At 38.6% G+C, this 14296-nt stretch overlaps 1 protein-coding gene across 1 annotated transcript in view; it reads left to right on the top strand.

Moving 5' to 3' along the window:
• Slc44a1 (solute carrier family 44 member 1) overlaps nt 1-8563 on the top strand; it is a 487317-nt gene extending 478754 nt beyond the window's left edge. Inside the window, exon 16 of the mRNA XM_087184206.1 lies at nt 8345-8563. Within this exon, the coding sequence (XP_087040332.1) occupies nt 8345-8359 (15 nt within the window). The 3' untranslated portion in view covers nt 8360-8563. The remainder of the gene's footprint in view (nt 1-8344) is intronic.
• Nucleotides 8564-14296: the final 5733 nt, after the last annotated feature.

Genomic DNA, 14296 nt, shown 5'->3' with positions numbered 1-14296 from the left:
CATATGTTTATTGGCTGTTTGTATATGTTCCGTGGAGAAATATCTGTCCAAATATATTTCTGTATTTCTGTGTGTGTGTGTGTGTGTGTGTGTGTGTGTGTGTTGCTGGTGATTGAAACCAGGGCCTCACTTATGCTAGGCAAACACTCTACCACTGAGCTATACCCTCAGTCCCCTTTTCCCATTCTTAAAATGTGTTGATTCTCTTTTTTTGTTGAGAATGTTTTTATATATTTCAGACACTAGCTCCTTATCAGATAAATGATTTGAAAATAATTTCTCCCATTCTGTGGGCTATCTCTTTGCTTTCTTATACTGTTCTTTGATTCATATAAATTTTTAATTTTGATGATGTCAAATTATCTATCTTTTCCTTGGTTGCTTATTCTATTATTGTTATATTGAAGAAACCACTGTGCAATTCAAGCTCAAAGATTTAGTCCTGCCAGGGATGGTGGCACATGCCTGTAATCTCAGCACTCTGAGTGGCTGAGTGACACAAAGATCACAAGTCTGAACCCAGGTGGAGCAACTTAGCAATTCAGCAAGACCCTATCTCAAACGAAAAAAAAAAGAAAGATGAGGATGTAGCTCAGTGTGAAGGCCCTGGCTTCTATTCTCAGTACTGAAAAAAGAAAAAAAAATTAGCTCTAAATTTTCTTCTGAGAGTTTTATTGCTGTAGCTCACACAGTTAATTTTTTGATTAATTTGAATTAATTTTACATATGCTGTATGGAATGAAGTGGATACCCAACTTTCTTTTGCATGTAAATATCTAGTTGTCTTTAATTACCCTTTTCCAAAAGATTATATTTTTCTCATTAAATGGTCTTGGCACCCTTATCGAGGTCAAAATGAATTGACTATAGATGAGTGGGTTTAGTTCTAGACTCACAATTCTATCCCATTGCTTTGTATGTCTTGACTGAGCTTTTGTTGTACTGCATTGAAATGAGTCCATTTTATTCACTAACAAGTACCTGGGGTATAGTTGTACACTGATCCATGTGTCCTACCTGTCAGCTGGCACAGGCAGGAGATTGACATCCTCTGAGACACGTTTATCATAAGAAAGGCATGCACCTGAAAACAAGATGTAACTCTGATGATCTTTTAGAGCCTTCTAAAAGGACAAATAGCTTGGCTAACAGATTCAAAACCTAGTAATTTTAAGGCAGGTATAACTCCATACATCTATTTCTACACCTTCAAATTTATCTAATAAATGTTTATTGAGCCTTTACTCTGTAATATACATAATAAAGCAGCTTTGATTTGAGGATATTTGTATCCTAGCATGCTTCCAACACAAACTATTTTCAGCAAATTTACCAAAGCCACTAAATTAACTCTATGAAATTATGAGGTTTGAAGAGATCAAAAATAGTGGAATGGTGGGTCTAGTGTTTGAACAGTTGATTTATAGTCCTTCTATTGGTCAATAATTAACTAGTAGGCCAACTATTTCTTGAGGCCACTCCTTGATAAAAGTAATAAAGCCTTGTTACATTTGTATAATAAAAAGCTACATCTGTTCTGATTTGTTGAAGGTGAATGGGGAGGCATCTACAGGATTGCATAAGACTTAAATGATGTTAGATTATTAACAAGCAGATTGTAAAGAAGGGTTACAAAAACAATGATCCTCGGCCTAGCAAATGCCCTTCTGTCTTTAGAGACCAATGCTTAGTTGTAATACAGTCTGCCATAGCAACCCAAGATTGATCTTTCTCTTCCTGTTTACTAGTACCAGGGATCCTAGAATAGCATGGTATAGTTTGTGTCTGGTAACATTCACTCTGGAGACAGCCAGCACAAGAAGCCTAACTCTGGACCTTGGGACAAAGACAGTCTTCTGCTTAGCATAAATTCCATTACAATATATTATAAACTGAGAAAGGTAGCTCAGACTTTTGAAGCTAAGTTTTCTTATTTAAGTTGCTTGTAATTGAGACTTCCACTTGACATTATAAAAAGTACTTTTGTTCACCAGAAGCCACCATTAAAAAAAAAAGAAAAGGTGTGATACAATCTGCAAAAAAGACACTTGCTAAGAACATGGTTGATAAAGGACTCCTACCCAAAATATATAAAGAACTTCTGCAAATCAATAAGAAAAAGACAGACAACCCAAATGGATAAGACTTGGATAGGCACTTCACAAAACAAGGTAGTCAAACGTCCAATGAGCATATAATGTGATACTTAATATCTTCAATCCTGAGAGACATGCAAATGAAAACCACAATGAGATACTTCTACACACCCACTAGAATGGCTACAATTAAAACTTGGCTAGGTTGTAGAGCAACCAGAACTCTCAGACACTACTCAGGGGAAAAAATCAGTTCAAGTGCAATGGAAAGCTGTTTGACTGTGTTGAGTAAAGCTGAAAAATATATGTCTAGCAAGATCCATCCTGGGTATGTTTCCAACAAGTATAGGCATGTGTATACACCAAAAGACGTTCAAGAATGTTCATGGAAGGATTATTTGTAATAGCTCCAAACTGCTAACGACTCCAGTGTCAAAAAACAATCAGATATATAAATGTAATATATTCATACAATGGAGTAGCACATGCAAATACAAAAGAATGAACTACAACTAACTTGAAACAACATGAATAAATATGCCATAATGCTAAGCAAAAGGCAAGACACAACACACACACTCACACACACACACACACACACACACGATGATTCCATTTAAATCAAGTTCACGAATAGGTGAAACTTAGCGGGGCATGATGGTGCTTGCCTGTAATACAAGGACTTGGCTCTTGGAAGCTGAGACAGGAGGAATTAGTGATTTAACATGATCTTGTCTGAAAATGGAAGGAAGAATGGAAGGAGGGAAGGAAGGAAGGAAGAAAGGAGGGAAGGAAGGAAGGCAGGCAGGCAGGCGAGCAGAGAGCGGGGGAGGGGAGGGAGAGATTCTGGGGAGGGAGGGAGGGAAGGAGAAAGGGAAGGGAGTAGGAAATGGGGGAAAAGTACAGAGGCCCTGAGTTCAATCCCAGTACCAGGAAATAAACAAAAAAGAAGAGATAAAGGTTATCTTTGGTGAAAGGGAGCAGAATCATGGTTATTGTGGTGAGTGGTTTGACTGGGAAGAGACATGGAGTGATCTGGTGTTACGTGGACCCACCAGTATGTAACAGTTCATTAGCTATGTGTGCTTATGATTTTATGCATTTTATTACACTTAAGTTATAACTAACTTTTGAAAGGCAGATGTAAAAAATTATCTTCTAGCCACCATCCCCTATTCTATTCTGTGTAACTAGGCAGTTGCCCTTTCTCATTAACAGAAAACTAGAGGGGTATACACTAAGGAGGATAAAATAAGACTTGGCAGAGGACATCGGAAGTAGGGCACCATATTAAATCAGGGGGATTAAGCGGAAGTCTGAAAGTAGAGGAGGTCTTCTCCCCTCTCTAGGTTCACAGAGCTGTAGCATCCAGAATAGAAGACCATTCTTGGAGTATCTGATTAGCCCAAGGAAAATATCTCAATATGATAATGGCAGGGGCTAGGGAGAGAGAGGTCTCCAAATAAAAGACCCTGTCGGGTCATCCGTAGTGAAATAGTTCAATATCCAAATTTACCTACAAATAAAAAACCTTCCAGTTCATTTTAGAATGTAATTCTTAAATAAAAATTACCAGATCCCTGAGTCAAGTCTTCATTATGAAAGACAGGGATTAAAAAAAAGAGGAAAATAACAATAACAAAACAACTTTAAAAAAAGTTTTTAAAGTAACTAAACTTTTAAAGATAAAAGTCAATCTATAGGGGCTGGGGATTTAGCTCAGTGGTTCCATTGCTTGCCTCGCAAGTGCAAGGTCCTGAGTTCGATCCCTGGTACAAAAAAAAAAAGTCAATCTATAAATATACTTCATTACTTGAAAGAGGAAAATTCATAGAACAAAAAAGAAAAGCAGAGGTCTTAAAAATTAAAAATAGAGGAGCCAAGCATGGCACATATCTGTAATCTCAGCATTCTGAAGGCTGAGGCAGGAAGGTCACAGGTTAAACCCCAGTCAGGCAACTTAGAGAGACTCTGTCTCAAAATGAAAAATAAAAAGGGCTGGGAATGTAGCTCAGTGCAAAAGCCCTGGGTTCAAACCCCAGTACTACACACACAAAAATTAAAAATAGAAATAAAAATGTATGAGAGGAATTGGTAGATGAACTTCAGGAAATCTTTCAAAAAGTAGGGCAAAAACAATATAGAAAAGATACATTTGGAGATCCATTTCAGGGAAACCAACATCAAAACAACAGGCACTGGGGGATAAAGGGGAGAGAGAGGAGAGAAAGGAAGAAGAGGAGGAAGAGGAGGACAAGGAAGAAGAGCAGGAAAAGAAGGAGGAGAGAAAGAGGAGATGGGAAAGAGACAGGGGAGTTAGGAGAGGAGAGGAAATTGAGAGGAGAATGAAGGAGGTTAAATTCAAGAAAAAAATTCATAAGTGAAGAATACAAGTATCTAGGTTGAAAGTATCCATCAATTACCTAGCAGTAGGTTAAAATAGACCAATACCAAACCTTGTCATGAAATAATTTCAAAACACCAAGACAAATAGAAGTTCCTTAAGCTGAGAGAGAGAGAGAGAGAGAGAGAGAGAGAGAGAGAGAGAGAGAGAGAGAGAGAGAGAGGGAGAGAGGGAGAGAGGGAGAGGGAGAGAGAGAGGAGAGAGAGAGAGAGTAGGGTACTGGTAAAGGGACTATTGCATACAGAAAAAGTATCAAGGATTAGAATAGCACTTGTTTTCTCAAAAGGGATCTAGGAGCTAGATGTAATGGGAATGATGCCTTCAAAATTCTGAGGGAAAGTAATTTCCATTGTAGAATTATCTATCTAAACCCTGAAGTAAATGTGGGGGCAGTATAAAGACACCGCAAACATACAAGGGATTTCTATGTAATCCTACCAGTCCTACCAACGTAACAATCAATGAAAATTAATAACTTTCCTATTTAAAAAAAAATAATTATAGTGAACTTTTTAAAAAAGGTATTTGAATAAGAAAATATTAACTGCTTAAAAAGTAGTATGTAATAATAAGAGAATCAAAGTTTGAAGCCCTTTAAATTCGCTTTTTATTCATCAAGTATGTCGTGAGTACCTACTTTTTACCAGCAGTTTTAAAGGCTGAGAGCAGGGCCAGGATTTAGCTCAGTGGTTCTGTCACCTACCTCACAAGCACAAGGACCCAAGTTCAATCTCTGGTACCAAAAAAAAAAAAACACAAAAAAAACCTGAGGGCATAGTGATAATCAAAATAGATACATTATCTTGGCCCTCATAAAATACATCATGGAAATGTTTAAATGATATTATGGATCTACCTAATGAAATATTATATAGCCACAAAATATCTTGAGCAACAACAACATAGTATACATTTAAAATAAAATATAGGCAAAAAAAATGCATACTGTGGTCAAACATAAGGAAGTCATTAACCTGAATACAGTGTGCTAGAATAGCAGAATGATGAATGCATTTTTCTTTTTTCAAAAATCTCTTTAGTTTTACATTGTGTTTTCAGGTCAGTGGAAGCATCAACATTGCTTGTTTAAAATTGTATGCCAAGTATTTCATTTAGAAAAATGAAAATGAATGTCTTTTATAACATATTTATAACATATTCCTGTTCTCCGAAATCTTTACAACTCTTAGCCCTTCCTTTACAGAATGCTCAACAATCTTACATTTAAATTCAGGTTCCATCTAGGAAATTCTAGTAAGAAATATTATTTTTCTTTTTCTTAAAATAGAGCATGAAAAGTTGCCCACTTCTGACGGGAAAAACAGAGTCACATGATTAATTGTTAGCATGAGCTTGTTCTTTCTCTCCAGCCTCACGGGAGATGAGGGTGTCAGAAGGAATGCAGATCCAGAAACAGAGGCTAGAAAAGCCAATCAAACTTTGCCTGTTAATTAACTCTATGAGACTCTAACCAGGGTGAAGAGACTGCTTATCATTGAAGCAGAGAGAAGTTACTGTCTGCATAGGAACAACCAATGCCATAGTTTCCATAAAGGACACTTTACTATCGCAGCACATGAGGGAGTAATAACAGCAGTGATGTTACTGAGGTACTTCCTGTAATGGCAGTAAAAGCTCATCATAGCACTGTATGTTTGTGTCGGATATAAGATTTCAAGAATCTCCATAGGAGTTACTATATAAAGAATTCTTTTTATACTACATGAAAAACAAAACTTTCTTGGACCAGCTAATTAGATGGAACCTTGGACTTAAGTTGAGAAAAGTGCCTGGACTCCTCAGAGATCTGACACTTCAGGAAGCCTTGAAATAAATGTTCTAATCACTTCTTGGGATGAGTCACATTCTGTTGTGAGGTTTTTCATGTTCAAGCATACTAGGAAAGATATAGCATCAAAGTGTCATGTAAGATCCTATTCAATAAGATTACACATTTTATTTTTAAGGGTAGCATTTGGCTATTTAAGCATTTTTAAAGGTAAAAGGAAAAAAGTTAAATGCAGTAAAGTTTCCTGGATGAGATATTGGAACAGAAAAAGACATTACAGAAAATTGAGTCTGAATAAAGTATGAAGTTCAGTTAATACCATCTACCAGTGTTGGCTCATTAGCTGTGACAAATGTACCATAGTGATATAAGATGTTAACTATTGGGGAATATAGATGTGGGGTGGATAGGAACTCTCTGTATTACTTTTGTAACTTTTCTGTAACCTAAAACTATTCTAAAATAAAAGTTTATTTAAGTAAAAAAAACCCTTTTATTTCAATCTCAGACAAATCACAACTTTGGTATAAGCCTAGTGTCCTGGCTAAAGGACAGTAACTAAACATCTACCAATATCAAATGTCAGTCTAATTATAGCACCTGATATTTTTAGGGGTAGGGAAAAATCATGAAATTTGAAACCGCAAGTCAAAATATGTAAAATCTTAAAGCGTGGGACTAATAAGACAGCAATATTTAGATGAGATATTGTGGAAATTAGGAAGACATTGTCATTTGTTGAGTGAGGCATTAATGTCGTGAAAGTGGTTTAGAGATTTATTGTAACTGCAGTTTGCAAAATGGATTGAAGATGGGAAGAAATTTGAGATAAGAGGATCAGCAAAGAGTCAACAATTAGAATGTGAAACTAAAATCCCAAGACTAAAATTCTAAAATGAAATGAATGGCAAGTGTTTCAAGCAGTGCTATTCTTGGTGCCTCATACAACCTGTTTTAGGTGCCTGGGGACAAATAGAGCCTATTGTGGAGACAGGTGTATCAGGAGAGCTTATGCTGCCACCATTAGACAGTTGAATCATAGAACTCTTGCAAATCCTCTCTTCCCAAGTCCAAGCTCTCCTGGCATCTTAGGCTCAGGACTATCTGGTCATCTCTGCTTGTCCTGCAGCAGCCTCATTCTTGCTTGCTGGTCAAGCTGCGTCTATGCTTTTCTTTTTATTGTTAACCTATTTTAATAGGCTTAAAAATTATCAAGAAATCATTTCAAACATATAGAAAAGCTACATATAGAATATCATATTACATAGTATTATATCTGTTGGCAAACATTTATTTTATTCCATTTTCCCATTTGCATGTTCTCTTTCTCCCCTCTCCTCCTCCTCCTTCTTTTGAATCACTTGAGAATAATGTGCATATTCCATAGTCCTTTAGTCTTAAATGCCTCAACATATATTTCTTAAGAATATCCTTTTACAGAATCACAGAATTATTCTTATTTTCATTTACTCAGTCACCGCTTCATGAGTTGAACTGAACTGCAAACAACAGGTCCTGGTTTGATCTGTCCCATTGCCAACTGAATTACAGGAACGAAAATTTCAGTTTCATGTTTGGGTCTATGAGAGTACCACAGAGTTAGAGTTCTCAGATAACTTTAAATTTGATTCACTTGTTCATCTCAGTTTGGCTAACATAAAAACTTTTAGTCGAAGAATAATACTGATAGCAAGCAGGAATCTAACATTCCTTACTATATGTCAGGCACTGTTCTAAGCATTTGTATTTAGTAATGAATTTAATTCTTACAACAACCCTAAAGGGCTGTATCATGATTATCCTCATTTTATACATGGGCAAATGTTGGCACAGAAGTTATATGTCTTGCTCACGAATACACAGTTGATAAGGGGGATTTGAACTCAGTCTTTCTCAGATTCTCTCCCTCTCTCCCTCTGTATTTAGCCTTCTCACATTTCATGTTTTCCCTAAAGATTATCCTGTGTTACTTGTTTCCTATTATTGATTGCTTCTCATTGTGTCTTATTCCCCTAGGAGAGAAACATTCATTCTCTTGATGTGTTTATTTTTCAGCTGAGGAAAAGGTGACTGGTCTCAGGAGCCCGGAAGAATGGACTCAGAGGGGCCTGTTTGTACATTCTCCCACTCAGCAGCTGTTAAGAGTCACACACAGAGCAGGATCTTATTACTTCAATGGAAACATGGACGAGGTTCCCCAAACACCAACAGCCAAGTGGATTTGCTGCAGAGGGGCTGTCTAATAAATGATTCATCAGAAGCATTTGATAATTATCTTGCAGCACTGTCATCAAACTTAATGTTGTTTTCTCTTCTAGACTTGTGCATGTATAAGAGGTTTCCTCTGCTTCTTGTCTAGTGCCAGTGTTGGCCTGAAGTCTAATTTGCAACTGAATTCTCTTCATCCAGGGTGGACTTGTCCTCTTTGTGCTATTTATAGAGCTGATGTGGGTTAATAACTACTATTTATTGAAGGCTTATTATTCCAAGTGTTAGGATGATGCTCTTATACATTGAATCCTCACAATAGGCCTGTAAATTTGTGCCTAATATCTCTAATTTGTCCATGAGGAAAATAGAGGCTCAGAGAGGTTGTGTGCTACAGTAAGATCACACAGTTACCAGTGTTAAGATTCAAATATAAGTCTAACTCCACAGCCCCTCTGCAATAACACTTTACTCTGCTCCTTAATGCTCCATAGATAGTATCATCCCATGTATCATTCTTTTAGAGTATTCCTCTACAATATTTCATGAATGAGGTGGGGATGGTGGTGTGTGCACATGAAGTGTCTTGGGGGGAGTATCAGGGAAACTTTAGAGATACAGAAGAATCATAGAATTATTTTCTAAGCAGAAACACACTTTATGTTATGTGGCCTCTGAGTCAAATCCAGCCCCCAGTCTATTTTTGTAAATAAAGTTTTATGAAAAAATAGCCATACCTAATCCTTTACAAACTGTCTTATGGCTGCATTCTTTCTGCTATAGCAGATGGCATAATTGTGACAGAGACCATATGCCCCTTTTAGAAAATATGAGCCCGCCTTGATTAAATGACTTCTAGAAGAAAGTGGACAGTTTTCATTAAGACCGATTTATTATTTTTCCCATTTGACTCAAGAACTACATAAAGATTTGTAATGCTTACTTAGATCAGTGAGGGCGAACCTTTTAGAGTTTTCAGTGGTAACAGACAGCCTGCTGGGGTACCACTGCCTTAGATAATCACTGTATTATAATGGTGGTGATGGTGGTGGGGGAGAATCTAGCCAGGGAAAGGAGGGGTAAGGAGTAGAAGGGCCTGTGCTTCTGAGTAACCAGGCAACTCCTCACCCCAGACTCCTCCCACTCATGTCATTCCTATTCTTCCTGGCAAACTGTGTCCTCAAATAGCTCTTTGTTCACAAACATGGAAGTGGCTTCCCACATATAACATACTCAAATCCCAACAATAGCTTGGCCTAGAATTCAAAGGCCATTACAATTTAACCTCTGTTAATCTCTCTCTTCACCTCTTTTTGAACCAAAAAGAACCTGCCCTTTGTGTCTCCATCTTGTGGTCTGGCTCTCCCCAAATTCATCTCTAGCCACAATTTCAATGTGTCTCATCTTCTGGACTGATTCTCTCGAAGGCCTGATCCCTCTCTGACTGCCTATTTATTTTTATGAAACTTGGCTGTCTATAATATTACTTTCATTCCTTGGAATTGTACTTCTCCTAGTTTCCTATTTTTTTTTGCTCAGGCTGTTTCTTAGCTTGGAAAGAATACTGTGTCCCCTTTCTGTCTCTTGTTAAGTCAAGGTGTAGCCTATGAGATGGAAAGAAATGGGCTACATTCTCTAACCAAAGAAATTTATACCCTTGTTTTCCATCCTGCCCTTTCAGATTGTCACCTTTCCCATTCCAAGTGTTTTGTCATAGACAAGTACAGACTTACCTTCAGAATGAAGAAGGGAGTTCAAGAAGCTTATTTTTTCAGGAAGTGCTAACATGGTACCAAAGTGCAAAGGCACTCCAGTATCAAAGTACTTATAGACACTATTATTTCCAGGTGCTGTCCTTAGGAGACTAGCATATTGTTAAGAAAATAATGATAGCCAACACACATTACATATTTTCTATGTGTCAGGCATTATTCTGACCACTTTGCATAGTTGAATCACTTATCTTCATAACAACTCTATTCAGTGGAAACTGTTAATACACTTATTGCATTTGCAAATGAATAAACTGAAGTACAAAGAGGTTAAGAAATTGCCCAATACCACACAACTAGTGAGTAGTAAACTTGGGACCTGAATTCAGATAATCTGGCAACAGAGTCTGGGTCCTTAACCAATGAGTATAGTTACATACTATGGCTTAATCTCCCTACTCTCAACCTGGCCTACATTATTTTTAGAGCTTATAGAGAGAGAGAGAGAGGAGCTGCTGAGCAACATTCTTACCAGAAACAGTGAATATATTCCTCTAAGCTAGAAAGACCTGTTACTGGCCAGCATTTGATCTGGGCAGGGGTGATTTCCTTTCATGAGATGGACAGGCAGAGAAATTTACTTTGTTCATGGTCATTCCCTGAACATGACAAGTCCAGAAGTATGTCCAGGGCCAAACCAGACTATTTTGAAAACACTTTTGCCTTCCACACCTTACTCATCACATTGTCCCCAGTACCTAACACAAAGCCAGCCAACACATGCAGGAAAGACACTGTGACAACAGTAATATCACAATGGCTAGACTTCATGCTCTCCCCCAGGAAGCCGCGGGTCTCTTACAATGGACCACATGGGAGTGAGGGTGGGGAGAGGAAATTCAGAGAGCCTGCAGAAGGTGAGTACAATTACAAATTCAAGTCAGAAAGGAAATTAGTGGTTATTGGCCTGTAGTTTAGGGAATGATTTCTGAACTCTTGAAGTTCAGGAAGATGTTAAAAGTTTTCTCCACCAGGCACACTTTCAGTACTTGAATTCCTCCATGATAGTTCTGCTAAGCAAATTCCCAGCCTCTGCTCGGATTCCTCCATGTATAGGGATCTTACTACCAACCTGTTCCAGTTTGTAGCTCTGTTAGAAAATTTGACATTTTTGTTGAGTGGAAATCTGTCTTCCGGTAGCTTCCACAATTGCATATAATTCTGTCTGTAGGTTGTTAGAGAATATAACATCCTCAGGAGATTTGACGACAATAATTATTTCCACTGTTTTTCCTTCAGGCTAAATATGCACAAGTGCTGTATTCTATCTTTCCTCATATGGTTTTCTGGCCCTTTACTGGTCAGGTTTTTGTCCAATGACTGCTTCCTACTTGGCTTAGAGCTCTCTAAGAATAGAACTGGACAATCCACATCTGGGAAGAACCACCAATAACCTGATAGGAGACTGTTTATAAGAAGTGTCAAGTTCAAAGTAGAGTACTCTTTCAAGGGGTTCCAAGGATTTTGAGTTTGGTTTTTAGTCAGAAGAAGACAGGAAACACAGAATTAGTTATGTTTCTATGGTTTGGAAGAGATGATATTTTTTGAATGCTTAGTATATAACAGGCACCATGCTAAATACTTAACATGAATTATCTCATTAAATCTATTCAATGACACTTGTAAGTGCTCCAGTTATAATCCCTATTTCCCATCTAAATAAACTAAGGCTTAGAGATGCCTCTGGGTTTTTCCCAACCTGGGTGCTGTATGTTAACACTCAGTCCAGATATTAGCAGGGAACAATGGGTAAAGATTTGGGGTTTCAGCAAAGGGCAGCATCTAGCTAGTGTTATGCTTCAGAAATGCCACATTGTAGCAGTGAAAGGGGGAGTTAGAGTGAAAACAGGTTTATAAGGCTCCAAAGACCCAAAGGGACAATAAGCCATGCAAAGTTGCCACTAAAAAATATGACTTGTAGGGGAGAAGTAGTAGTAACAGCTACTACTTGTTAAATGCCTACTAAACCAGGCATTCCAAATACATAATCTCCTTTAATCCTCATAACAAACTTAAAAGGGAATTGTGATTGCTATGTTAGCAATGAGGAAATTGAGACTTAGTGAGGATAAGTGACTCACTGACAGCTATATAGCTGGTGAGCAGCAGTGTCAGGATTTAAATCCAGACAGCTGACTATGTTTGCGGAAGACTGTTGGAAACATGCGAGAAGGAAATTTCTCTCTCATGAGATGGGGATCGCAACTCAGGGCTTCAGGCAATGCTTGGTTCCACTCAGAAAGGACAGAATACCAAGTTCTGGATGTACACTTTAGCATTTAGACATTAGCAATGCTAACTATGAGGATACCTTGAGTTGAAGTTTCCTCACAAGAGGTTCATGGAAGCCCAGGAACCTCAATTAGATTACTATCTATGACTAGATATGCTATTTTGGAATCAGAAACCTAATATTTGAAACGTTTTATTCCTCTGTAGTTTCTATTTTTCCTTTCTAAAACAATTTGCTTTCTCTTGGCCCCCCAGTGGTTCGTAAGTATTTGTCTGCATCACAATCAGCTGGAGGACTTGTTAAACTAAATTACTGACTCCTATTCCCCAACCTTTCTAATTCAGTAGGTATGGAGATAAGACGCAAGAATTTTCATTTCTGACATGTCAGCAAGTGATGATAATGCAGCCTGTCCAAAGGTAATGTTTAAGAACAAATGCTTTCTTTTATTGGTAAAGCTACTTTTGAAATTTTCAGCTTCACTTGGGTATGAGAAAATTACAGAAAAGGTAGAAGACCTGCCTGTAGGTAGAGGCACTGGAAGAAGATGTAGTGCCCAGTTTGTTGAGTGATTGTGGTAAGGAAACCTAGATGGTCTGAGGAAGAGAGAAGTCACAGCCCAAAGGAACTAGCCATTCCTGGACAGGAAGGAGGGGAAGCAAATGGTCCAGGATGAGGTGGCCAGGGAGCCAGACTGGTCAAAGAGCCAGAGATCTGGTAAGAGCAGAGATCTGATGAAGGCAGAAGTCAAATAGGTTAGAGCTGTTGTCAAAAGTAGATTTCTGGCTGGGCTGCAGGGAAAGAACTAGGGGAGTTAGAGGCAAGGAGACAGGAGTGAGCTCCTAGGGTGTGGGCCTGTGACAGAGTCTGGCAATCACATTTCAGCTGTGACTGTCTCTAAAAGCTTCTGTTTTCCTCCTGTGGTGTTGGCTGCAGTCATAAAGTGAGCAGGAGTTGCCCTCTGATAGGAGTGAGGTAAAGTCCTCACAGCAAAAGAAGAGGGAGACTAAATGAGTTTTCATTCCCTTTGTGATGGGTCTAAGTGCAAGCAAGGGCAGTCTGGTGGTCTAAACTTCTGTTGTTCTCCATGTCCCAGGCTGTGTGCTGCCTTCCTGGGAAACTGACTGCAGGGCACAGAGCACAGATCTGCCTTTGAAGGTGCAGCAGTGGAGTAGCAGCTGGGCACTTACCTGTACCCACTGCTCCTAATGGAATTGAAGGGGTCTGGATAGGAGGTTCCTTCCCTGGGTGCAAAAAAGTGGAGAATGTAAAACTGCATACCACTCCTTTCAGCTGGCAGAAGCAAAATTGTGCGTAGGCTTTCCCCAGATTCTCCTACCTAGCCTGAATCAAATTCTTGTTTTCCTTTTGTACACTTTATCCCATTTCTTGTACATCTCTAGTCAGTTAAAAAAGAGTTTATTGAGTGCACACTGTGTGGCAGGCCCTGTGCTGGGGATATAAATGGGTAAAAGAAGTCTTGGCCCTCAAGTAAATCAGAGTATAGTTGAGAAAACTCATCAACGAGATAATCACAGCACTGTAGATAAATACTGCTTTTCAAACATAGAGCTCATGCCTTCTTCAGGGCCTTTGCATTTACTATTCCTTCTGACTAGAATGCCTTTCCCCAGGTCGTGCAGGTGGGCGTGTGTGTGTGTGTGTGTGTGTTAGTTATTGGGGACTGAATCCAGCTGAGCTACATTCCCAGCCCTTTTGAGACAAGGTCTTGCTAAGTTGCCCAGACTGGCCTCAAACTTGTGATCCTCCTGCCTCAGCCTCCTAAGTAGCTGG

This window comes from Heterocephalus glaber, unplaced genomic scaffold (assembly GCF_053883595.1).
Source record: "Heterocephalus glaber isolate CG9 unplaced genomic scaffold, H.glaber_assembly_v1.0 deba00001481, whole genome shotgun sequence".
Lineage (NCBI taxonomy): Eukaryota > Metazoa > Chordata > Mammalia > Rodentia > Bathyergidae > Heterocephalus > Heterocephalus glaber.
Note: the sequence above shows the minus strand (reverse complement) of the source record. Positions and strands in the feature narration are given on the sequence as shown.